The sequence below is a fragment of the Silene latifolia genome, chromosome 7, assembly GCF_048544455.1.
Source record: "Silene latifolia isolate original U9 population chromosome 7, ASM4854445v1, whole genome shotgun sequence".
In the NCBI taxonomy this organism is placed as follows: Eukaryota; Viridiplantae; Streptophyta; class Magnoliopsida; order Caryophyllales; family Caryophyllaceae; genus Silene; species Silene latifolia.
In genome coordinates, this window is record NC_133532.1 from 37,620,470 (window position 1) to 37,647,777 (window position 27,308).

General features: G+C 38.1%; 1 protein-coding gene across 5 annotated transcripts; it reads left to right on the forward strand.

The window, feature by feature from the left end:
• Positions 1 to 8,686: 8,686 nt before the first annotated feature.
• Positions 8,687 to 25,692, forward strand: LOC141592022 (uncharacterized). 5 transcript variants are annotated; one of them, XM_074412563.1, is made up of 24 exons: positions 8,687 to 9,041; positions 9,136 to 9,245; positions 10,812 to 10,884; positions 11,135 to 11,196; positions 12,387 to 12,528; positions 12,790 to 13,005; positions 13,095 to 13,161; positions 14,191 to 14,590; positions 16,936 to 17,083; positions 17,218 to 17,378; positions 17,916 to 18,015; positions 18,517 to 18,591; positions 18,720 to 18,854; positions 19,906 to 19,995; positions 20,686 to 20,868; positions 20,953 to 21,057; positions 21,175 to 21,333; positions 22,341 to 22,385; positions 22,468 to 22,689; positions 23,761 to 23,867; positions 23,951 to 24,007; positions 24,251 to 24,323; positions 24,435 to 24,684; positions 25,338 to 25,692. In XM_074412563.1, exons 1-23 carry the CDS (start codon positions 8,901 to 8,903, stop codon positions 24,594 to 24,596), a joined length of 3,033 nt encoding a protein of 1,010 aa, XP_074268664.1. In that variant the 5' UTR covers positions 8,687 to 8,900; the 3' UTR covers positions 24,597 to 24,684; positions 25,338 to 25,692. The 5 variants fall into 5 exon arrangements, with proteins under 5 accessions (XP_074268664.1, XP_074268665.1, XP_074268667.1 ...); XM_074412564.1 differs by having other exon boundaries at positions 24,275 to 24,323; XM_074412566.1 differs by having other exon boundaries at positions 23,761 to 23,828.
• Positions 25,693 to 27,308: the final 1,616 nt, after the last annotated feature.

Below are 27,308 nucleotides of genomic sequence, written 5' to 3' on the forward strand. Positions count from 1 at the left end.
GACCCAATTGAACAGTACAAAACCTCTCTTTTTTTTTCTCTTTTTCGAATCATTTTTTTTCTTTTGTTTCTTTCTTTCCTTTTTTTTTTTGTACTTTTTTTTTCTTTCCTCCTTTTCATTCTCCCAACAAAATCTCATAAGAGCATATGCTACCAAAAACGTAGTGACAATCCCGAAAACACAGACTACTAGCTTGACAAGGGACAACTAAATGTAGGATGTAGTAAATGGTAGGGTTGAGCAAAACCGGTTACCCGGCCCGGTTTTGCAAACCGGTTCGGTCCCCGGTTTTAAAAACCTTAAATTTCTTAAACCTCACCCGCACCTCTTTTAATCCGGTTAACCGGTTTTTGTGAAATTTTCAAACCGGATTTGAAAACCGGTTACCCGAACCGGTTTTCGAACCCGGTTTTTGGTTGAATGCTCTTGAATGGCACAATAAACATGCTGCCAATTTGACTTTTGAAAACATTGGTTGTCAAATGTTAAAATTACTTCATAAAAAAGTCATACATATTAAAGTTCAAAGAGTCATAGACATGTAAATGATGTTCAAAACTACAATTAAAGAGTCACTCATCTAAAATTACTTCATAAAGAAATAGCGTTTTGATGTTTTGGGCTTAAGTCTTGGCTTGGGTGTGTTTAATTCATAGATGAAATTATATTTTTGAGAAAAACGTCAATCCGGTTTTAAAAGCGGTCTCCGGTTTGATTTTATTTAGACCCGCACCCGCACCTCATTTATGCTTAAAAATTCGGTTCGGGTCCCGCACCGGAAAAAACCCGAATTTTTCGGTCTCCATTATTCGGGTTTCGGTCCGGTTTCGGTTTAAAAATGCGGTTCGGTTTTTTGTGCTCAGCCCTAGTAAATGGGACAAAAAGGATATTTTTGGCAGTGTGAAGCTTATGGGTAAAATGAGAAAAGGTAACCTCTTCCACATGTGTCAACAAACCACAAACCGAATGCATACAGGTATTAAGTAGATCAAATTCATATTCATGCAAATTAAGGAAACATGTCTCATAAGGAGTACTACTCACATTCCTAAATAAACCGGTCATGAATGTCACCAGTTATAGGCTCTAATTCTCAGAATATGTGATGTAGGTTGCCAAAAATCAAAGTCAAGTCTCAAGTTCAGCAAATAAATTAACGAAAACTCGTAGGTATGCATATGCGATTCTACTAATAACATGTTAATCTAGCAAGGCTCAGGCAAAACAGTTGCAAATGCAAAATAATCATGGAAATACTACCGTTCCGACTCGACCTATATGCTAAAATAAACGTGCATTTTATGGGAATTTTTGAAATTTTTAAATTTTTTTGAATTTTTTCTGTATATATAAAAGAAATGAAATAAACAATGCAAAACAAAATTAAACGTGAATGCAAGCAAGTGATATGCGACGCAAAACCCTTCCCCAAACCAAATCGCACAATGTCCCCATTGTGCAAAATCATGTAATGAAAGAAAAGAGAAATGGGAATTTGCGAGAAATAAATAAGCAAGACACAAAGGAAAGATATGGAACTCACAAGACTTTAAGCGCAGCAAAGGAAACCTCCCCAAACCAGCGTGAGCTAGGAGGTTTCAGTAGCCAGCAGTGCTACCAATAAGTACCTGAAAAGGCAATTAAAAACCACGCATAAGACCGAAGAAAACAATTTTGAAGCGTGAAAATTTGCATAAATGAGACAATAGAAGAAATAGATAATTCGACGGAAAATAAAGTGGAGTAGAAGACTCCCTTAGGTCCGCATATCGACCAAACACAGCAGGGGAGAGGTCGTAAACGAATATAGCAGCAGCAGTGGTCGATCGACCAAGGAGATCAGTCGATCGACCAGGTGGGCGTGAACAGTAGCTCTTGTAAACCTGCAATTCAGTCGATCGACCAATGGTGCCGGTCGATCGATCAAAAAACACTTCGCCGCAGTTGTCTTATTTCTTCGTAATTGCTCAATGATTTGAGCTAACAAGCTCTAAATACCTGCAAATGCACAATAGTACGCGCCAAAATTGCGCAAAACCCAGAACGAAGTCTAAAGTACTTAAAAATCCTAAGCAAATAAAATAAAAGCGAAGTTTTCGCGCACACAAAAGCAATAAAAATGTCTTAACAAAGCAAATAAAGAGAAGTTCGTGACGAGATTGATCAACTAATAGTTGATCAAGAAGGACCACGGTATGGCCCACTTCGTCGGCTTCTGGCTACTAGAGGTAGCCTCAATGGTGCTCATCTCATCAGGTGCACCCTTCTTAGCTTCAATGGTCGGAGAGCTCAGCTGATCAGCTTCGCCACCTCCCCAATCAAGGACTTCCTTGGGATCGTCAGACTCCAAATCAGACCATCTCACCTTGGCTGGCTCATCTTCCACTTCCTCATCGGTCCCATAGCTTAGGCATCCAAGACCTCCTCTTTGAATGATAGGCTTTGTCGCAGCTGGAGCATCCAACGGCTCGTCCTTCCCAAACCAGCTCCGCATTATCTAAAATAATGATTCCTCCTCCTTCTTGCTCCCAATCCGGCGGAGGGGTTAACACAAAGAAGAGTAATGGGAGGGAGTTGATTCGGGAAGCACAAAGTACGATCTCTTTTCAGAGACCGTATTACAAGTAACCGGCCACATGGCGTCCTTCTTTTTAGCAGGTTGGGCAAAAACGATAGAATGTTTCCCAACTTTGAAGGTCAAGGTTCCTAAACCGACGTCAATAATCGCACCGGCGATTGTGTGTAAACGGCCTACCTAAGATGATCGGTATATGGTCATCCTCGGGCATGTCAAGGACAACAAAGTCAACAGGGAAGAAAAACTTCCCTATCTGGACGGGTATGTCCTCTAGGACTCCTATAGGCTCAACCGCAGATCGGTCACCATCCGAATCGTCATCTCGTTATTGCAAACTGGTCAACTTAAGCTTCCTAGCTAGACTCAAGGGCATGACACTTATGCTAGCTCCTAAGTCACATAATGCCTTTTCGATAGAAAAGGTACCTATCTTGCAAGGAACCGAAAAACCGCCGGGTCTTCTAACTTATGGGGCGAGTGTGAGACAAGTAGGAGCAAGACTCTTTAGTTAACGCAACAATGTGAACATGTTCAAGCGATTTTTCTTTGACAACAATGTTTCATAAATTTAGTATATCTTTGGCACTTGGTTAACTAACTCAAGGAAGGGTACCGAACATTTAAGCTACGAATAACTTTCTCAAATTTACTAAAAGATACCTGTTCCTTCGTCGGCACGAGTCTCTCCGGATATGGGGCTGTAAGGAGTACCTTAGCCCTCTCCTCTAAATCGCGTGTGCCGGTATCCTTGGACTTAGGCTGAAAGTCCGTCACCTTCTCTTTGTTGAAACTAGACCCCTCCTCAGACCGTCTCAAATGAGAACCATTAACCGTCATCGGATCGAACTTCGGAGCCGGGACTAACCCATCAGCACTCGGGTCTGCCCCTAAAATCTTCGGGACTGTGGTTCCCCGAAACAAGTGGTCTCTTAGATTAGTTGGCATCAAAGGACGAAATTCTTCAACATCAGCAGTGATATTGGTCGATCGACCACCCTCCTCGATCGATCGATCGTTGGTTTGCCTGATTCGAAACTCCTCAGAACCCGTAATTGATCGATCGACTAGGTACTTGATCGATCGATCGAAATTCTGTGACGTCTTTTTCTTTGATTTGTTCGTTGAAGCTTTCTCTTGACTTGTTTTTGGCTCATCTTTTTCAACAGCATCCTCAACCATGGCAGGACCATCAAGGGTGGACCCGCTCCTCAAAGTGATGGCATTTAGGGTCTCTTTTTGTTCGGGTTGAGTGGGTAAGTGTCCGGGAACTCGAGTGTTATTTTTACTAGCCAATTGAGCAATTTGGCTCTCTAATAACTTCATCCCGGCCTCTCTTGCTTGGGGCTCCTTTAGCAACAGATTCTTTAGCTCGGAAAATTCGGAATTTTGTGATTGTTGTTGCTGCGGCACATAAGGAGGCTTTTGATATTGCTGTTGCTTTTGATGAGGAGGCACATATGGTCTTCTTTGTGGCGGAGGTTGAGTTGGATTCAAAACATTCTGGCTTCTCCAACTCAAGTTTGGATGCGGTGGCTCGTAGTAGGTGTTTGTCTGCCTATAGTGTTGAAAGGCATCACAAGATTCAAAGGGGCTGGGGCAATTTTTCGAGACATGGCCCTCAACTCCACACCTTTCACAGACGAAGGGACCGTCCGACACAGCATTGACTTGGTATATCCCACCCTTAGAAGCTCCTCCTAGCTCATACTTGTCAAATCTCACGGTGAGAGCCTCAAGTGCAGCAACAGAGGAAGATTCAGCAGCTCTCCTCTGGTTCCCTCTCGAATTCCCATACTCGGCCTTGTGGGTAGCTAGATCATCAATGATCTTCCACCCCTTGGTTGCTCCCAAATTTTCAGCGAATCTTCCATTGGCTGCAGCATCCAAAATGGCCCTCTGATCGTCGTACAACCCATTGTAGAAATGATTGCACAAACTCCACTTTTCGAACCCATGGTGCGGTATGGTTCGCACCAACTTCTTGAATCGGACCCATGCTTCATGGAAATTCTCATCTGGCCCTTGTTTAACGCCCGTGATTTGAGCTCTAATAGCGATCGTCCTTGAAGCAGAAAAGTACTTCTTGTAGAACGCCAATGCCAATGTATTCCAATCAGTGATCTCCTGAGCGGTCCGGTCCAAATCTCTATACCACTCCCTTGCAGCATCACGAAGGGAGAAGATGAACATGGTCTCCTTGATTTGATCCTGGGTCACGCCAGCTGGTGGGGGAATGGAGCAATGATGAGTCAATAAAGGTCTCCATATGCCTTCTTTACGCATCTTCATTTGCAGCTCCCCCAAACCGATTTCTCTCGACCATAGTAATGTAAGCAGGCTTTGGTTCGAATTTCTGGCATCTCCGTAACTCGAACCCCTTGTATAAATTGTCTACTGTCGGTTCGGAATAACTAGCTATACTTGCTTCCTCGGCCATGACTGGAATTTCCGGAGAAGTAAATGCGTCTCTACTGAAGAAGTGGAAACGGGTGAAGATCTGTGGGTCTTCTTGAAGATCGTTCTCGTGATAGCTTGACAGAGTACTCAGCTCTTCCTCTGTCGGTAATACCCTTTGTGTTCGTCTCAACTCGCGCAAGGATCTCTCAAGCTCAGGGTTCAACGGTACTAATTCTCCCCCCTGTGACCTGCGCATAAGATGAAACTACAAAAAGAATATAAGAAAAGTTTAAGGAACGGATGTCCCTTAAACTAAGAAAGACTAAAAATAAAAACAACTAAAATTAGGACTATTGCCTCCCCGGCAACGGCGCCAAAATTTGATACCCGTCGTTGTGAGTACCAAAGATAAAATTTATAATCTCCTATTAAGACTAACCTAGGCTAGTGGTAAAGTGGTCGAACCACAAGGAGGTTGTAAACTTTAGTTGATTTAAGTTCAGTCGAGGTAACTATTATGGGGTTGATTTGAATTGATCTAAGACTAAGAGCAAACAAAGATAATAAACTAAAAATACGATTGAAACAGATAAAAGAAGGGTACTAGGATGGTCGGGTTATTATAGCTTCGGCGGCAGCAAACTAAGTCGGTCTGAATCAAACACAGGTAAGGCGGGAAATAAAGAGGTCCTCTCGGTCCACTCTCAACAAATAGCATCTCTCGATCTCGCTATAGGTCCCTAATGTCACTAATACTAACTTTTCGTCCGAAAAGTGACTAACGGTCTAAACTATACCTATCTTTCGATCTCAAAGACAGTTTAGTCGATTTAATTGATGGTCAAATAACTTTCCCTACCTTTCGATCTAATGGGTCGACCACGAAATAGGTATCTAACGGTCGCATGCATTCGATTTGTTAAATACGAGATTAAATTCAATTAAAACGAATATGAACCCTACGAGGTCGGATCGATCGATCGAGAAGGTCGGTCGATCGACCAACACGCGAGACAGTCCTCCCTAATCTAATGCCGCATCTGCCATAAGTCGCCTACATCCTAGCACTGAAGAATTAGCTACTCATGCTAAAGGTAAAAACAACAATTAAACTAATAACGATTACTGAATTCATGCTTAAAGTAAATAACAACAATGATAACACGATAATTGGCTTTGGGGCACTAACTATCAAACCTATACTAACAATGAAAGTAAAACAGTAAAATTGGGATTAGGGCAGAAGGAATACCGAGATTCAGCGGAACGATTAAGAATAGGAACAGGAAAAATCCAATGCCAACCGATGTTCCAAACCCTAACTACCCGAATGAATAAAACTCAAAGTACTGTATTTGTGATAGAAACTTAGATAAAAAACTTGATAGATCAAAACTTGATATCTAAACTGATGGTTTTATGTTACGTTATATAGCAATCAACGCAACATCTTATTTCCTAAACCTAAACTTCACGGGCTTCAAGATTCACGTCTGGAATAGAAATCTGGTCGATCGACTGATAATGCTGGTCGATCGACTGCTCCTCAGCAAACAGTGGCTTCTGGAACCCGAGCATTGGTCGATCGACTGAAAGTGCCGGTCGATCGACTGGATGAGCTGCTACTTGACTTCTTAAAATACGTGGACTTGTCTTTTGGGCCTTGGATTGCGCACCAAGCTCGTTCCTTAAGTGATTCCTTTACGTCATTTGCAATGCAGATTACTCGGGGACGGATTTGGCTTGATTTCCCGTTGAATTCTTCACATTTCTGCAATAATGTACAAAATACGGAAGTAGACGGAAATAGGGGGAAATGTAGCATAAACTACAAGAATAAGCTCTGAAATGCGTGTAAAATGGGATGTAAAACATCATATAAAAGACACGCATCAGTAGGACTCTCATATGCTTCTTTTCTGCGGATCAAAGCCCACGTCTCGCGCTGCTTGCTGATGCTGTCACCCTGGCTCCCTGATATCCTGCATCCCACAATGCTTCCAGGCCTGCTGTCCCAAGTCAGCCCATATCCAGATTTTGGGCCTAACAATCTTAACTACTTCCACCTCTCTCCAAACACCAAACCCCACCCACATTTTCACCCGTAGAGTTTGCCTAGAATCCATGGAATAATTAGGGGGTAAATTTTAACGGAGTTGCTCTTTCACATACGCCTTTTACTTTTTCACATACATTTTCCCATAAGGTTTCCAAATATTACCCTTCCCCAAATTAAATAACCTAAATTCCATTTCTCCTAAACCCGAACCAAATCCCTCCCAAATTCTTCAATTATTATGGATTTTAATTTTTATACCGGAACAAATAATTAGATCGTTTTATCGTTTTATTAACAAATGACTCTAGTTTTTGATGGGTTAAGTTGATTTAATCTTTTTTGTTTATCAGAATTAATTTTCAATTAGAATATTGATTTGTGAAGGGCTTCGTTGGCTCCTTGCTGCGAAATAATCTGTGCACCTTTAATGGATTGGAGAATTTGTCCATGAATAAATTGGGAATTGGGCTCCTTGCTGCGAAATAATCTGTGCACCCCAAATTTTATGAATAAAAAATCAGTATGCATACAATCAAGAACTACATAAATTATTTCAAATAAAACTCATTGCACAATTTTTTTCCTCGAGCATGGAACGGTTATACACAGGTTTAAATAATTATTTGGATTAAAGATCATCAATGATGTACACAGATAGGACCTGGCAATGTATATATATTAAAAATTGTACAGATCAAAGGTGGTGAACAGAGGCGGTGTTGGCGATGAAGAGAGTTGAGGGAAGGCAGAGAAAAATCAGTTGGATGAGTGAATTAAAAAAATGACAAGGGTAAAATTGTAAAAGACGTATGTGAAAGAGTAAAATTCGTATGTGAAAAAGCAAGACCCAATTTTAATTGGGTGATAATTACTGGGGAAGTTAATTACTTGGGTAATGAGTCCTTGAAGATAAGTTTGGCATATAGGAGTAATGATTACGGATGAGATGTTTTACTCCCTTAATCATTACCTAGGGAGGAGGGTGGGTAACGTATTACCCCTTCATGAGGGTAATAGATTCGGAAGGTGAATAATTACTCTCATACCAAACATGATGGAAAACGCACCTTACATATCACTCCCCTATTCATTTCCCCCTTTTACCCTCAATCCAAGCAAGCCCTTAAGGGGGTGTTTGATTCACACAAAAAAGGTATGAGGTATGAGTTTGGAATGAGCCAAACCCATACCAAATGTTTGTTTGACAAATACAAGGGTTTCATACCCATACCTCAAACCCATGAGGTATGAGTTTCTCATACCCAAGGAGGGGGGTGAGTATGAGATTAATACCTGGGGTATCAAACTAAAATTGAATAAAAATATGAAAAAAAAAACAAATTATAGCATATTGTAAATCCAATTTTTTATATACTTATTTGATTAAATAATCATTTTCATGATTTTATAATATTGAAAAATATTATTTACAATATTTTAATTTACGCATTTTAACCTTAATTGAGGTTCAAACCCATACCACTCAAAAATGAACCAAACACAAGGTATGAGGAATAAGTTCCAAATCCATACCACCCGGGTGTATGATTCCTGATTCCAAATCCATACCCTGTACGAAATAAACGCCCCCTAATTCTTGTGCCCACAAGAAAGGGGAAAAATATAGTGGATGAAAGGGTCTAATATTTATAGACTTCAATCTTCACACCATTTCCAATCCCATTTTTCCTTCTCCTCTTCAATTCACCTGCACTTCTTGTCTTCTACACTCTCCATCTCCCCTTTCTCTCTCCTCCATTTTTGCCGATCATCTTTCCGCCATCTCCGGCGACTTCTCCGCGTCTCACCCACCGCCGCAACAATCACACTAAATAACTCAATTACAAATCTAAACGGCGCAAAATTATGGCGCTTTCAGCTTCCGACCTTCCGGCGATGTACCAATTGCTCGCCAACTCTCTTAGTCCCGACATTAATGTCCGAAAGCCAGCTGAAGACGCACTCTCCCACTCCGAAAATCGGTCCGGTTTTTGTTCTTGCCTTATGGTGAGGATTATCTTGTATTTTTGATTGAATTGGTGATTTCTAGGGTTTAGTGGTTGATGCTTATGTTGCATGATTGTGTGAATGCATTTTTTAGGAGGTGATCACTGCTACTGACTTGGCGGCTCAGGTTGATGTTCGTATGATGGCCACTGTTTATTTCAAGAATAGTATTAATCGTTATTGGCGAAACCGGCGTGATTCCATGTATGATTCTAGTTCGTTTTCTGGTTTTGTTGTATTGTGAAACATTGAATTGAATTTCAATGTGATGCATTATTAAGTTTTTTACTTTGGAAGTTGTGTAACTATACTAGGGTTGTGTTATGAGTACCTTGCTACTTTTGAGCGCTTTAAGTCGGACTTGGCGAATAAAACTATACTAGATAGTTGTTGCCATGGAATTGAGTGTGGGGGCAGCTTGGAAATGTTTGATTGGGATTTGGGAATGTAATTATGTGGAATAGATTAAGGATGCCATTTGCGTATATCTGCTTTGTCGAAAGTCGTTCTGTAGTTTTTTTTTTTTGTACCAAGAGTTCAAACAAATAGGTAGAGATGTGGAATGTTGGATTATTAGGTGTTTGAATCCCCGATTTTGAGGTTGGGAACCTGTTCTTTCAGGCTTAATTTCAGCTCGTTTCATTTCTCCTCAGCGCTATTGAGTCCAGTTTAATTTAGTTTCATATAGTTCAATTCAACTAATCTCTTCACAAATTAACTCTTCAACTCTATTTAATTTAGCGAAGTTCCATTCAATTAAGTTCACTTCAGCTCAGCTCCATTAAGTTCAATTCAGCTCCTTTCAGCCTAAAAGAACAGGGCCTAATGACACTTGTTGGATGGTGTACTGGTATTGCAACTTTCCTTGTCTTAGAACTTTTGTCGTGTGGCAAACGATACCTTGTCAAAATGCTATGACGTACTTTTTCCTTCTCAGTCATTTGTTTACGTTTTATATTCGTTATGAGGAATATTTTAATCAAAGGTTAACAAATGATTGCGACGGAGGGAATATAACTTATTACTTCCTCCGTTCATTTAGATTCCATAGGTTTGTTTAATATATGTGAGGTGTATTTTAATGAACAATAATTCTTATATAAAAACGTTTTACATAAGCGTTATTGTAAAACCTAGTGGTTATTTACCTAAAAACCTCCACTAAAATAACTTCCAGCAATCACCACTTTCCATAAGAAGGGCATTAAAGTCTTTCGTTATACGATTTTACAATGTAATCTAAGTGAACGGAGGAAGTATATTAGATTGATAATGTCATCATCTGTGGGGATCCCGTTTCTATTGTAGGCAATGGAAGTGCATTAGGTAATGAGAATACTATTTTGTTAACGAACTTCTTTGCGAACAAAGAGGGAAGCCGCAAGCTGTAATAATTCCGCAGGATCCATCTACTTATTTTATTCAGAGGCTGGGCTCCTTATATTTCCTCCAAGAGTTACTCATAATATAGGGCAAGGGTTTTTGTTGGGAAGATTACTGGAAAGTAAAAAAGAGTGTTCAGGCTTTAGGTTAACATATAAACCATCATATGTGATGGAAAATCACATTCTGATGTAATTAGAGGGAGATTTATGTTTAACTGTTGATGTTGTATTCTCGATTTCAATTTTTTTTCTTATATTTGTCAGTTTAGAGTATCCCACCAAAATGTCTCGTATATTCCGTTTGACAAAAGGCATAGTGTGTGTCTACATAGTTTATTTTATTTGTATAAGGAAGATATTGTCAGTGTATCTCTTCCTTATTCAGGGGGATAAGCAGTGAAGAGAAGATATATCTTAGGCAAAAGCTGTTATCTTACTTGAGGGAGGAAAATGATAAGGTAATGTCTTTATTGTTATGCGTGAACTTTGCATTTCCATGTCCCCTATATGTAGACTAAAGAGTTCTAGATTTTAAGCTATCCAACATCCCAAATAGGCTGTACTCTGGATCTCATGTTCCATATCGTGCTTTGTATTATGAATGACATGATAAAGTTGGCTACATAGATAATATTTGTTTATGGGAGTCTGTTTAGTTTGTTCTGGGTTGCTGTTAATTGCGAAGAACTAATATGTTCTATGTTGCAGATAGCTTTGATTTTGGCTGTACTGATATCAAAAATTGCACGCTTCGATTATCCTAAAGAGTGGTAAGCAGTACTAGATGGTTTTTTGAATTACTGTTGAAATTTATTTGAGTATGTAGTATGCTGTTCTTTGTGACTCTTGTGAATGGCTCTATGCTTTTGAAAAGATTTGTTCTGTTCGGAAGTTTCATGTAAATTAGTAAATATGTACCTACGCTTGTCTTGTGTAAAAAAGTAATTTTTCCTTCTCAAATTGTCTCATGTAAATCGTGTAAAAACCCTGTTACGGTTGAGAAAGTTATGACTAGAATATTCCTCTATGTAGAAGTTGCTGTAGATTATGCACTGGGTGACCTAGAAATAGTGCTAGGTTAAACACCCTATTTTGATTAAGATCCTTTCCCTCCCTAGTCCCTACTGCTCTTTGGCCGTTCACTCTTGCCCTGTCTACTAGTGTTTCAATTGATTGTGAATGTAGAGTTTTTGCAAAATCAATCTTTCCCTTAGATGTATTTTCATTATCTTGGCTGTTAGTTGGACTTTTCAAAGCTGCGTTGTTTCTAGGATTTGGGTATTTGATGTGAGAGAACCCATTGGAATGGTCTCTGAAGCAGTTTAAGTAGGGAGCTGCATTTCTGTATGCTTACTTAGTTACGTCTCTGAATGTTGGCAGATATACCATACACTAGTAAAAGAATTTCATGAAGACATGTCCCTCTGCGAATGTTTGGGAGAAATTTGCTTATATAGAACTTTTGATTTGGAGACATGAAAATTTTACCTAATTATCACTCACCTTATTACATTTTTATTTTATAATTTACGTTATGGACTTCCCCCCTTTTTCTCCATACATTTCCAATATAATTGGTTGACTTCCGAATATAACCAAGAATTAAAACTACCTCACTAAACCATCTCTGCTTCGTGTGTTTTGAAGTTGAAGATGGTTGATTCAATCTTGTTGAGAATTACATTAACCACTTTCTAATATTTCTACAACACTTAATTCAATCTAATAACTCATCCTCAATGATATATCCAGCGAGCATATGCTAGCTGTATTAAAAGTTTAAAACTGTATGAGATTCTTATACTTACGTTATTACTTTTTTTTTTTTCCAAAAGCAATGTACTGTACTTTGTGGGTCTATATTCTCCTTGTCATTTTAAGCTACTGTGTAGAATATGTCGCACTTGGGAGTTATGATCTCTTTTCCTGAAATTTGACAGCTCCTTGTCTATTGTCTCAGGCCTGACCTTTTTACTATTCTAGCTCAGCAGCTTCAATCAGCAGATGTTCTATCATCCCACAGAATTTTTCTAATTCTATTCCGCATTCTGAAGGAGCTGTCAACTAAGAGGCTAACATCGGACCAACGGAATTATGCAGAGGCATGCTCAATTTAGTCATTTTGTGCTAATTTCATTCCTCTTTTGCAACTTTTCTTTGTTAATTACTTAATTGTTATCATTGACTTGGTTTCCTCTTTAAATTGTCTTTCTCGGTAGCCTTCTTCATCCATCCTTTAATCCAACATTGACCTGCAAATCATTTGGGGACTAAGGCTTGTTTGTGTTCTTGTGACTATTTTGATCATATATTCGTTGCTTAGTCTCTCATAATTTCTTCTTATTTGGTTGGACTTTGGGCAGATATCTTCCCATTTCTTCGATTATTGCTGGCATCTTTGGCAAAGTGATGTGCCGAGAATCTTACATGGTTTTTCTGAATTGCACAACTTCAGTTCAAACATTTCGGACCAGCGTCATAATGAGCTTTATCTGACATGTGAGAGATGGTATTTGTGTTTAAAAATTATTCGCCAACTTACAATATCTGGGCACCAGAGTGATTCAAAATCCATGCAGGTGCACCATAATCGAACTTTTCAAATATAATCTTAAGTCTTAACACATAATAGTGTTGTATTGACTAACGATTTGCTTCCATTTTTTAGGAAGTTCGGCAGGTGAAGGATGTCTCTCCTGTGCTGCTGAGTGCCATTCAGTCAATTCTTCCTTATTGTAAGATTTCTTGTATGACAGTCTGCATCTGATGAGGTTATTGGTGTCTCACTATCGATGGCTACTTTTCCTTTGGTGATATTGTGTACTTAGTTACATTTTTCGAAGTTTATGGTTTTGATCTTGTGTATCAACTTATTTAAACTTTTGTTCGCCATCCTTTCTTAAGTTGTTTTTGTGATCCACTTGTCTCAATTTATTTTCCTTGAGATCCCATTAATGTGTTATTATTCGTTTACTTCGTGAAAGAGTTATCCACTATGTTCTTATTGTGGATCTTTTCTATAATGAATCTTCTTAGGTTAACTTCTACTTTCCATTTTGCTCATGTCGTTTCTGTAGATAATGCGAAATGGTGGATAATAGAACTGCTTTCTTCATTTTTAGAAATGCTGCATAAATGTGTTCCAGCTACGCTCTTGAATATCATGTCCTAGAAACACAACCATCCGATTGGCTGTTTGTTCATTATATAGTCTGCTTTTCTAGATTTCTGAAAGCTGCGGATGGTTGGTTAGTAATAGCAACACTTTATTGATTGATCATTGATGAGATTGCGACCTTTCTGGCCATTCACAAGTTATTATCTGAAAGCAGCAAAGGCCAGTGTCCTTTCGTGAAGGCAGTGGCCATCTGTTGCCCTTTTAAATGTAGTTCCCCTATAAACCTTCTTCGAATGTTCAGTTGGAAGGAACCTTTGCCGAGTTTTTCAGCTTTGTCTGTTGGAAATTTGGTACTTTTTGTAGTCATCTTACAATAGCCTTAGATAGTGCATTCTTGCGCCTGAACTGGTAGTATATGTGCTCCTACACAGTTTTTAAAAGTTTGAATTTTATTTCACTAGAAGAATTTTTTTGGTTGTGCTATTGATGTGCGCTTATTATTAAGCTAGGTTTTTAAGCATGAGCTACTGTGCTGCTTATTCTGGCAATGAATCATGATTTTCCTGTTTAGTAGAAGCATAAATATTTTAATATCATGCTATTGTGCTTGCTATTATTGTACTTCTGAAACATATTTCAAATGCAGATTCATCTTTCCATGAACGACATCCGAAGTTATGGGACTTTATAAAAAGGGCATGCACAAAAATGATCAAGGTTCTAATAGCTTTTCTGGCAAGACATCCATACTCATTTGGTGACAAGAGTGTCCTTGTACCAGTAATGGATTTTTGTTTGAATAAAATCACCAATCCAGAGGCTGAACTTGTATCATTTGAGCAGTTCATAATTCAGTGTATGGTCTTGGTGAAATCAACACTGGAATGTAAAGAATATAGTCCTAGTTTAACTGGTCGTGTGGTGGATGAAAATGCGGTTACGTTAGAAGAGCGGAAGAAGAATATGTCTTCTACTATAGCTGGAACTCTTGCATCACTTTTCCCCAATGACCGTGTTGTACTTTTGTGTAATGTACTTGTCCGAAGGTAAATTCTGAGAACTATATTTACAGTTTTAATCTGCACGAACGTTTAATTTGTTCTACTTTCGGTGCCTTCATGAATGTCAATACAAGAACATGGCAGTCTATAGCATTTACCTTGGGTGTATGATTTGAACCTCTCATGGTCCACTGGTGATGGTATTGGTACTGGGTGATTGTTTTTCCAACATTTTTTATGGACTTTATGTAGGAGTATAAGAAATTATGCTAATAATTATAAGCTTAAGTCTATAGCCAATGGTGTGCACAATGACAAAGGCTAAGCGAGCTGTGCACTTACACTCCTGCTATAATTCATGGGAGTTGGTAGAATATGGAGGCCCACTTTCACATGGTATCACAGCCCATGACCTGGGTATGATGGGTATGATGACTAACTGGCCCTCTAATTGCCAGCTGGGCAAGGCTTTCTGTACCTCTTATTTGGCCCGGTTTGAGCTTGTTTGCAGTCGGAGAAAAGTTCATCCATTGATGGCTCCGGTCTGATTTAAAGTGGGCATCACATGTGAGGGGGAGTATGAAGAAACCCAATAAGTTCCACGTGTGAGTGTTCCACATAGATAAAAGAGGAGAGAGTTTACTACTTTATAAGCTAAGGGGCTACTCCCTCTATTGCCAATTGGTTTATGAGTGGAACCTCGTTGGGCTTATGAAGCGGACTCTCTCTCCTCCATTGTGGCCTAGACCCGTTTGCATTATTTAACACTTTATTGTTAGCTCATCAGATTTTGTTCTAGTTTGTGCAAGTGTAGCTTCATTTGTTGTTAGCTTAATTTTATTTTGTTTTATAAACATGCTACTATGTCCTATAATTACTTTAAATACCTCCTCCATGTTTTCCAACAGGTACACATTTGCATATAGATAATGATATAAAAATGTGGTATTGATAGTTCATGAGATGGCGGTCTTGGTATATCTGGGTCTTACCCCCGTGTTAACCAACACGAAGAGTGTTTAGAGATAACATAAAATGAAAATAGTGCCAAAAATTGCATTGAATGATTACTATTTTACAACAAAGTAAGCTCAAACAGTTTAGTGAACCATTTTACTTTGTTTCGTCATAATTGAGAACCAAAGCATAGTGAATAATTGACTCCATTAGAAATGATAAAATACCCAGTGTTTTAGTCTTCACTTCATCTTAAGATCTGTAATTTGAGCTGATTTTTCCATTATATAGCCCTTGTGTTTGTGACCTCTTTATCGACAAACATATATATATATATATATATATATATATATATATATATATATATATATATATATATATATATATATATAGAGAGAGAGAGAGAGAGAGAGAGAGAGAGTCCACCTAAATATTTGAGTCCATGAGTCCATAAAACAATATCACGCACTATACAAAACAATATCACGAATGTTTATTTTTCGATTTTTTTTTTAGCGTAAGCTGTGATATTGTTTAGTATAACGTGTGATATTGTAAGCTGTGATATGGTCTATAGAGAGAGAGAGAGAGAGAGAGAGAGTCCACCTAAATATTTGAGTCCATGAGTCCATAAAACAATATCACGCACTATACAAAACAATATCACGAGTGTTTTTTTTTTCGGTTTTTTTTTTTTAGCGTAAGCTGTGATATTGTTTAGTATAACGTGTGATATTGTAAGCTGTGATATTATTTAGCATAACGTGTGATATTGTATTACAAAACAATATCACAAAATATTTTTTTTTTTTGAATTTTTTTTCGAATATTTTATTTTTTTTCTCGAAAACTTTTTTTTTTGTTTAGTTTAAGTTGTGATATTGTTTAGCATAACGCGTGATATTGTTTAGCATAACGTGTGATATTGTATTACAAAACAATATCACGTTTTTTTTTTGTAGTATAAGCTGTGATATTGTTTAATATAACGTGTGATATTGTATCATGGACTCACGGACTCAAAAAGATAGGGTGGACTCATGTGATCCTAATTCTATATATATATATATATATATATATATATATATATATATATATATATACATATTTCCCAATATTTTCATCTAAAATAACAGGTGGTATAAATTGTCGTGATATCAATGGTTAGTTAGCGGAGATATTTTGTTACATTGATTGATGTGGCTGAACCGCTGAAGTATCAACATTTTCCTATGGGCTGTTTCATAATGGAAATAACTTATCAGTGTCTTGGGAGTTCTGTCATGTAGCTGGGGTTTCATCACATAGTGGGAGCATTTTTATACCACAGTATAGATGGATAATGTGGCTGGACTTTAATTATATTTCCTTCTCAACTGGTGTAAGGTTTAATATTTTTTAGTGTATTTAGCTATATCTGTGATACCATACAGGTACTTTGTTTTATCAGCAAGTGATTTGGAAGGGTGGACCCAGAATCCTGAAGGCTTTCATCATGAACAAGATATGGTCCAGTGGACTGAGAAACTAAGGCCCTGTGCTGAAGCGCTCTACATTGTTTTATTTCATCAGTACAGCCATGTAGGTGAAGTGAAAGTCTTTTTGTTGCCATTCACATTCATCTGGGTGGTTTGCGTACATACTGTTACAAATGTACATTGCTTGCAGACACGAAGATCCGTTGTGATAATGACTGTTTTGTGATTTTCTTGTAGCTGCTAGGTCCTGTTGTGGTCTCTATTCTTCAAGAAGCAATGAACAGCTGTCCTACTTCTGTGACTGAAATTACTGCTGGATTGCTTCTCAAGGATGCTGCATATGGAGCAGCTGCATATGTTTATTATGAACTCTCAAACTACCTAAGCTTCACAGACTGGTGTGTGCTTTTCCTTTTTTCCAAGTTTTATGTATTTTACTGCTCAACACTCTTATTACAGTACAAGTACTAGTTTCTTCCAGATTGAGATGACTTGAACGTACGATGAGGTTGATTTTGAAGTAGAATGTATCTAGGTGACTTTACAATCCCGTGTTGAACTTCCAAAAGGAATTGCGAGGGTTTGTGTAGCATAGCATGGGGTAGCCTTCGTAATTTGAGTGGTTAAAGATTTGGCGGAAAAGGTCATAAATTTGTCTTGAAACAGCAAATGAGAGAAAGTGACTTGGTTCTATTTTTGGTGAAGTTTTTCCGCGTCTTAGATGTAAATGTTAGGCACAAATTAGAAATATATAGAGAATATGAACGCTAATATTTCTTCTTATTGAAGCCACAAAGGTAGATTAAGGAATTCACAAAGGTAGTAAAAACCCTGAAAAGAGTTTATTTTTTACTTTTTTTTTTTGCTCAAAACAAAAGTTTTTATTTATGATCCATTACTCCATTTAGCTTGTCTGATTTGTTATTAACATTCAGGTTTAATGGTGCATTGTCACTAGAACTGACAAATGATCATCCTAACATGCGTATCATCCATCGGAAAGTTGCACTAATACTTGGTCAATGGGTTTCTGAGGTATCGTCACTCCTTGTTTTACTTATTTAAATTGAGATATTTGAGGCTCTAAACCGTTAACTATGTTTTTAGATGCTTCCGAGGTTCTCCATTCTGAAATGTATGTTATCATTTCCTATTCAAAGTAGTTGGCCAATCACATGAAAGTTTGTTAGTTACATCGTAAAGTTTTTGTTGGGGTTGGGTTGAATTTTTATTGTACAATCTTTTAAATGAGAAATTTATTTCATTGTCGGTCTTGTAACAAATATCTCGTCGCCTATCTATGCTAAAAATAGGAATCTTTAGTTTCTTTAATTGATATCATCACTTTATTTGAATATGTGGGCTTGTTGGTATGCAGCATATTTTTTCATCTTTGCTCCTATATAAAATAGCTGGAAACGTGAAATATATGTAGTCCTTTTTGCTGGCTAAAGTGGTGCCAGAAGCTGCCTACTTCAGTTTACTTCCCTCTACAATTTTGAGTTTTGCTAGTAATGTGTTTAGCCAACTTGACAGATAAAGGATGATACCAAGAGAGCAGTTTACTGTGCTGGCATCAAGCTGCTCCAGGATAGAGACCTTGCTGTTAGGGTATGGATCCTTCTCACTTTCGCTGATATTCGTTGCTCTCTGTCCTGCCAGCTTATTTCTCTCCTCTTTTTATTTCTTAATGCCCAAATGATATCACTGTTAAAGTAGTTTGGGTGTACTTCTATCAGTTGGCTGCATGTAGGACGTTGTGCTTACTTATCGAAGACTCGAACTTTTCTGAGAAAGACTTTACTGATCTTCTTCCTGTATGTTGGGACTTGTGTTTTAAGCTGGTTGAGGAAGTTCTGGAATTTGACTCTAAGGTATGTCGTTATTCTGGCTGTCTTATTATTTCTGTTGTTGGTGGTTGTTGTTGTTGTTGTTGTTGGTGGTGGTGGTGGTGGTGATGATGGTGGTGGTGGTGGGATAACAGGTATTTGACGTTCATGGCCTTTCCCGTGAAATAACAAGGAGATTGTTAACAAATTAACCTGAATCGCAGATGAGGTGAATACGTCATGAAAAAGAAGCGTAGAGGGTTTTTACGAAACTTTTAGTTAAGTCTGTTATATCGTAAAAGCCAAGATGATAACATATCTTCCACTCCGTTAAAACTGGACAGTATCTTTTCTTCTGATATTATGAGGTCAATTTTTCTGTACAATTGTAGTATCTTGTGTTTCTACTTTAAAGTTCTTGGTGATCCTTGTAAGCTCATGCATTGAATTGAAATTGATGTGGTAGATGAAAATGACTATGAATTTATTTCTTGAAGATTGTTATTTGTCTGAAGCTGAACTTGCAAAAATCTATACACTAAAATTTTATATTGCCTTGAACAGTTAAATATATGTTAGTTCAGGAAGGACATTATTATGTTATTGGTAGAAATGATTGTTCAATTAAGAGATGAACATAGCCACATAACTTTTTCTTTTCCTTTATTGAGATGATTATGCGAGAGGAGAAAAACGTTCAAGATCATGTAACATGAGTACCTTGATTCCATTCCCAATTCATACCATAAATCTTAACAACTACATTGCCTTCCTGTAGATGTTAAGAGAGTTCATTATGGAAAAATATCCTAGTGAAACACCATTTTAGTTTGTTGCACAAACAGAGATGACAGAATGTGTTTGTTATATCTTTTCTCGATGTTGGAGCCGATATTCATTTGTATACTTGTATTTATCTGGAGGTTTTGTAAATGATCCTAGTAACTTCTATTCATTTAAGTCTCAATGTTCTATTTTTTTAGTCTTGGTGATTATTTCATAATCTCGAATCTCCTTTGGCTTTGATCCCTGAGTTTATGCTAGCTTTCATAATGAATTCTTTATCAGCTTTTTACTTCTGTTGCTCTTCTGTCAGGTCCAGGTCCTTAATTTGATTTCTGTCCTACTTGGCCACATTGGTCAAGTCATTCCATATGCTGACAAATTGGTCTTATTCTTCCAGAAGGTACTGACTAGACTTTATCTTTGCATCTCCAAGCCAAATTATTTACAACTTGTGCGATGGGTCTCTTGATATAACCTATGGTGGTTTTATTTGCATAATTCTTTTAGATAACACATCCTCTTCATTCGATGGGCCTTGATCATTTCTTCCTCACTGAATGTTTTTATCCAATTCATCAAAAAGGTAGCGCCAAACCACTCTCATACCATGGGGGAGCCAATCTTTGAATAAGAAGGTGAAACCATTTAAAAAAAATTGTAAAACAAGAGAAAAATAGCAACAGATTCTTCAAAAATAGCAATCACATATCCATGCCAAATTACATTCCCTGGTCAACAGCTTCCTAAACAAGCATCTCTCTAAAACCCCCTCCCTTTTCTCTTGCTCTGGTAATTGTTTTGAAATTCGAAATGCCAATGGTAACAAAAGCCAGTTTTTCTGTTTTTAATATCAATGGCCAAGGAATTGCTGCTTCTGAAATATTTAGACTCACTAAAGGGTTATATGCTTCCATTGTGGGTGATGTGGTGAATATGATTTGTATATAAGTAGGATGCACCTTTTGTAATCTTTCTCTTTCCAATTATGTGTCTTATTTCAAGTTTGCCTTGGAGAATAAGTCAATTGCTGTTTTAGGCAGTTAGTTCAGGTAAGATTGTTATCTTTTTAACAGTATTCTATTTTCTTAAGGTCTGGGAGGAGTCATCTGGAGAAAGTCTTCTTCAAATGCAGCTTCTTTTTGCACTTAGGAACTTTGTAATGGCTCTTGGTTATCAATCACCTATTTGCTACACCATTCTATTGCCCATTTTGCAAAGGGGAATAGATGTGAATGGTCCGGATGAGCTTAACCTTTTGGAGGACAGCATGTTGGTGAGTTTTACAAGCTCCGGTCTTTTCTCATTAGTGTCATCTGGAATCTACATGGAACGCTTATCATGCAGCAAAATTTTGCAGCTGTGGGAGGCAACACTCGCTTATGCACCATCAATGGTTCCCCAGCTATTAGATTTCTTCCCAAGTCTTGTAGATATCATTGAAAGAAGTTTCGATCATCTAACGGTTAGATTTTCTTCAAAGTTCATGTTACTAGCTTCGTTCGTGAACTTTTGTAATTGATTGTGTTCTTCAGCATGTACAAAGTCAGCGAGCTTCCATATGTCATCATCTGCAATGCAGGTTGCCGTTGAAATAGTGGAGGACTACATAATCTTGGGCGGAATTGAGTTCTTGCGCCGGCATGCTTCTAATGTAGCTCAGCTTCTGGACATGATAGTTGGCAATGTAAATGATAGAGGCCTTCTCTCAGTCCTTCCAGTCATTGATATTTTAGTGCAGGTACATGTTACTGACTTGTCTAAGTAAAAAGCGTGTCAATTAAAACATGAAGAAAAATAAAACATGAAGAGGCCTATTGGCCAGTTTGTAATTTTTTTTTTTTTTTTTTTTAATGTTTCTATTCCTACATTAGGTATTGCGTCCAGTGCTGGAATGAAGAGTGCGTCGTATGTGATCATGTGTATTCATATTTCTCTTGTTAGTAGCACTTCCTTAGCATTGCATTACATCACGGTTTGAGATTGATCCCTTGATCGGTCGTCGTGGCGTGATCTCAGTAGATGCTGAATAAATACGGCCAACAAAACCTTGATAACTCAATTGTGGCGGTGTAGCTGCCCAAATTTAAGACTGTTCTTAGTCTTATGTGGTTGGCTTCCAGTCTGCATCCACTAAATGGGTTATGTCACATTATCTTTGCAAAATTCTAGAATAAGCGATCTTACTTACACTTAATGCCAGTCCAACTTACTTTTTCAATAAATTTGGCCTCTTTACCGCTCACTTGCTGTAAAAATGAACAATGTATAACAACACCTAATAAAACCTGACAAGTTTCTTCCAATTTGCAAGTAACCCTTTCAGCTTAGAGAATGAAGTGCTCTCATTATAATCAGGAATAGTTTTGGGTAAGACTGTCTTACATGGTAAGAATCCAAAACACTGCAGGTGAGGTTTATCGGATCATGTCAAAAGCTTCCTCCAAAACCTTAAAACCTTACCACGTGTAATATAAATTACTATCTTCCTTGACCATACGAGGGACGATGGTCATACACAAAACTTTTTGTATCTTCTGTCTCTCTCTTTGACAATTGTTTCTTAGAGGTGCCCTCATATTTGTTTCCTTTGTCTTGAGGTGTAAATCAAATGGTTTCTGATGAAGATGCTTTCATTCCTCTGTTACTTGATATCCTGTAATGAAAAAACCCCGAACTAAATATTTAGAATGTAGTTCTGCTCGTGATTCTTTGTATCTCTGAGAGTTGGTACTTGTTGCATTGCAGTGTTACCCTATGGAAGTACCTCCTCTTATCAGCAGCACTCTTCAGGTGCGTATATCTTTTGCTTAAAAATTTGGGTTCTTTTCTAATTATATCATTATCAAGTTGATTTTTCTCTATGGTTTTTCAGAAATTGATTGTTGTCTGTCTGTGCGGAGGAGATGATCGTGAACCTTCAAAAACAGCTGTAAAATCTTCCGCAGCTGCCATACTGGCAAGAATTTTGGTGACTAATACCAATTACCTTGCACAGTTAACATCGGACCCCTCCCTTCTGTTACTACTCCAAGGTGCTGGATTTCCTGCTGAAGAAAACATACTTCTTTGCCTTGTTGATATATGGCTAGAAAAGGTCAGTAGACTGCGCATTTTCCTGTGTAGTGCGTGCTTCTCAAAAGGTCATCTGCTTTTCTAACATCTCCTGCATATTTTACTGTGCGGGAGAAGTCGTATGGCCAACTGTCTAACAAGAAATTATAGCTGACTAGCTTAGGATGTAGGGATGAGTTTTTTTTATTCCTCAGTGCACGCACACACACCACCGCCAACAACACTAGCCCAAGGGCTCTCAGCTAAGGCAAGGAACGGATGCGGGCATGTGATATATAATATCAATATTTGAGTAACATAGGCTACTGAATTCTTTCTTAGTGGTCAACATTTTTTTTCTATTGGAAGCATAAATATATTCCTTCTCTTAGCTATGTTGACTGAGAAACCTTCAACATGGGTGTGTTTTCAAATGTGGGGCTCAACTAATTTATGAAAATTTTAATTTTTTTTGGCCTATAGTAAAGTGCTGAAGTGGGCTGGTCAAACACTCGTACTCATGTCCGAGTGTTGAGTGGGGCGGGCACGTGATTATATCAATATTTGAGTAACATAGGCTACTGAGCCCTTTCTTAGCGGTCAACATTTTTTTCATCGAAAGGGTAAATATATTCCTCTCGGAGTCCATTGGTCGGTGCTCTGCATTTTACAAACTTAAAAAACATCCTTTTTGAGCATAACAACATAGGTGGCTGGATGTCTTTTTACGACTTACGGATGTGCAAGTTAAATGATCAGATACACTTTAACGACTTAGTCCATGACTCCATATTATTTGCACGAAAAATCTCGACATCATTGTCAGACCTTCTATCCACGTGCTTGTGCCAAAGGCTGATTCTTAATTTAGCATGAGAAAAAGCTGCTCTTTCGTGTACAGTATGATTTAGTGCTGTAGAATTGATGATTTATGTCAACTGTTCTGTCTGGCTGATTTAGTTGGGAACTTCTACCATCTTTCATTCATTATCATTAGCCTTTTATTTACTGAAAACTGAAAAGCCTGAGAAACAAAGCTACTTCTCATATTCTGTGGTATAAACTACGAAGCTAGTTGTCATATCTTTGCTCAGTTAAACTTCATTGGATACAGGTTGATAATATGACCTCTGTACAGCGAAAGACTATTGGCTTGGCTCTTTCAATCATCCTGTCCTTAAGGTTGCCCCAAGTTCTCGATAAACTTGATCAGATATTGAGGTAGTGTGATGATGGAAATGAGTTTATTCATTTTCATTAAAAGAAACTATAACATGGACCTGATTCTGGTTTTGATTACCCAGCGTGTGTACCAGTGTGATAATGGGAAGTAATGATGACTTATCAGAGGGAGAGTCAAGGTATGGACACTATAACATATTCAGGCTTTCCTAAATTCAGGTGGCTAGTTATCTGTGAGTCTTGTATAAGATGGTCTAGCATGTGAGACCAATCCGTATCCTTATATATTCTTTATCTAGTTATAGGGTTAATGGGCTGGTCTCGTATGTACGACTGTCTCATTTACGTTTGTTTGCTTATCAACTGACTTTGTTAATTTGTTTACCCCATCTCCCTTCTATTATTGGTCTTTCCTTATTCAGTGGTGATATCATAACTTCCATCAGGCCTCAGATTGAAGGAACTATTCCAAGTAAAGAGTTCAAGAAGAGGCAGGTGAGTACTAAACATAAGTCACTTAGTTCAAGAAAGGGTGACAAGAGGGGATGGGGGAACAATTTTATGACTCTAGGGCCTAGGCTGATGAATCTACATATTTCATGGTAGATCAAGTCCTCGGATCCTATTAATCAGATGTCACTAGAGAATGCTGTGAGAGAGAACCTCCAAACATGTGCTTCTCTTCATGGAGAGACCTTTACTGCTGCAATAGGTAGAATGCATCCTGCAGCACTTGCACAAATGAAACAAGCATTGAAGATGTCGTAAGAACGAGCAATGGTCATGTTGCTTATTACCGTATGTTCTCAATTTACCTTGGGAATCACTATTACACTCTAAGCTGCATGTTTTTCGGGTAAGGTCTCATTTTGTGTTTTATTTTCCCCTCTACGACATTCACAAATTCTCATATGAGACAGTTTCAGGCTAATATTATTATGGAATTGGCCCATATGAGAGCAGGGATATGAAACCGAATCGAACTAAAGGGAAAATTCGATCAAAACCAACTTATAGAACCCCATACCCGATTTATTTATTCAAAAACACATCCAAACCCACTATTGGAAAACCGAACCAAATCTATTACGAACCCATTCATACCCGAACCTGATACAATCAAAATTCTTAAAAAAAAGGCTTTATTAGACTTGAAAGTTTTTTGCAATATAGGAATTCTTATCGGGTTTTGGATTATGTTGTGGATCGGATATGGATTTGGACCATATAAAAATATACTGGATTGGGTATGGATTTTAAAATTTTGGATATAGATCGGATTTGGATTTGGGTTGCTGATCCGTAAGTGATTGGATCAGGTTTCGATCACGAATAATCCGATTCATTGTAAAAAAAATTATTGCACGGAAATAGATTGTAGTTAAATGAGTTGGTCTCACATTATATGAATATGAGACCACCTTATCAAGACTCAAGAGAATAGTTGTGTAATAATTTGATTATTTTGGAATATTCTAGCTAATGTTTGACTTGTTCTCTTGTCTACAGCTGAAAGAAGTTTTGATGACGAACTATGGTAGAAAAGCTCGTCGGCTACATATTCTTTATATTCTTTCCTTAATTTTTTTTGGTTCGGGCTTTCATCTCTACTATAGTTAACCATCTTTTTGCCTTTTGCATCTAAGCAAGTTGGGACCTCTTGTTCATTCAACCGGCAAATAGGAACAATTGTGTACATTGGCATTAAGCATGTCTTTGTATCCCAACCCCCCCGGGCAGAAGTGTGTACAATTTTCACATGAATCATTCTTACAACAATCACAGGAAGGAAATATAGTACTATTGCTTTTGCCGTAATGTACATTGGTGACTGTGACATGATATGAGAGAAATTTTGCAATTATTTTCCCGTTGTCTCCTCTTTCGTTTGCTCCAAATTGTTGGAGCTTGTTGTCGTTGTGACTGGGATTGGTGATATATGGTATGCTAAGCGTGTGGACTTGCCTAAGTTTCTTTCTTTTGTTAATTCTTACAAAAAGTCTGTCGTTATATGAAGTAGGAAATGGTCATGAGCTTTAGCCTTTAGTAGCGCTAGACGTTTTTTCTATAACTTGTTAGGTACGGATGTATGTATGAGCTACTGAGCAAATACAGACTGCTTGATAATGAGATATCAAGAACGAAGCTAATTATGATCTATCGTTTGTTGTATTGTGTTTTTAATATGTTATTTTTCTCTCTATTCTGGATACCATCTTCAAGTAGTGATATGAACGTGACCGTGTTGTCGTAAATAGTTGTATGACGAAGTAAGGATTTATACACAACTCTGCTTTGGCGAAAAGCTGAAGCGTTCAATAACACAACTGCAGAATTGCAGTGCTGCTTGAAATCTGATTTAAAATGGAAATTGAATGCTTCTTATGCAAGGTATTATTGCCCAGTGGCTTATTCATGGGATATTTAAGATTAGCATTGTAGTGTGCATAGGGATGGCAATGGGTAGGGTCTGGGTAGGGTCCGCCTAGACCCGGACCCGAGATTTTCCCTTTGGACCCGTACCCGACCCAGACCCGCAAGGGTCTAAAATTTGAGGACCCATACCCGGACCCTATGGGTAAGGGTAGGGTCTGGTCTACCATGGTCCGAGTTTCCGCCATTTTTAGAATAACGGGATTAACGGTATGGGGCCTATAATATTAAAAAAATTCATACTACTTTAATATTATGAGTTTATTAATCTCTATTGTACACTACCAAATCCAATATACATACCAAAGAGATTAAGAAAGACAAAGAAGACCTAAATTAATTTTACATCCAAATACATGTGAAAGAATCAAACTCGAAACCCAAAAATCAATACCGTACTTGATAGCCGTCTCCATCTGACCGTCGGGCCGCTGCCGTTAATGGTGGTTGTCGGTCGCGCCTATTAGAGAAGTGGTTGCCGGTCGCGTATCGTCTTTGTGGTGGTGGTTTTCTTGTGTCAGTGGTGGAGTGGTGGTATTGTCAGAAGAGTTTGGTTGAGTTTTATCACTTTATGGGATGAGGGAAGAGAAAGAGACTTTAGTTGGGTTTCTACGGTCTGCCAGTATGAATTCAGAAAAGTTGTGATTTTGATTTTTTTTTTTTTTTTTTTTTTTTTTTTTTTTTAATAAAGGGTCTAAGGGTCGGGTATGGGTCTCATAACTTAGACCCGGACCCGGACCCGAAATATTTTCTTAAGGCCCATACCCGACCCATATCCATTGGGTCTGAAAAAATGAGACCCATACCCGACCCATTAGGGTCCGACCCTCAGGGTCTGGGTCGGGTCCCCGACCCACTGCCATCCCTAAGTGTGCAGAACGAAAGAGGTAAACTTGTTTTGCTGACAGCTTCTTAAGAGAGCTATAAAGCTTCGTGTTGATTTATGGGCAACGACCTCTCCTGCACCAATAGTTGGGGTGTACGCTTGTCTGATTTAAAACTTGACATACAGATTAATTCCTTTGCCTTATAATAATGCTTTTTAAA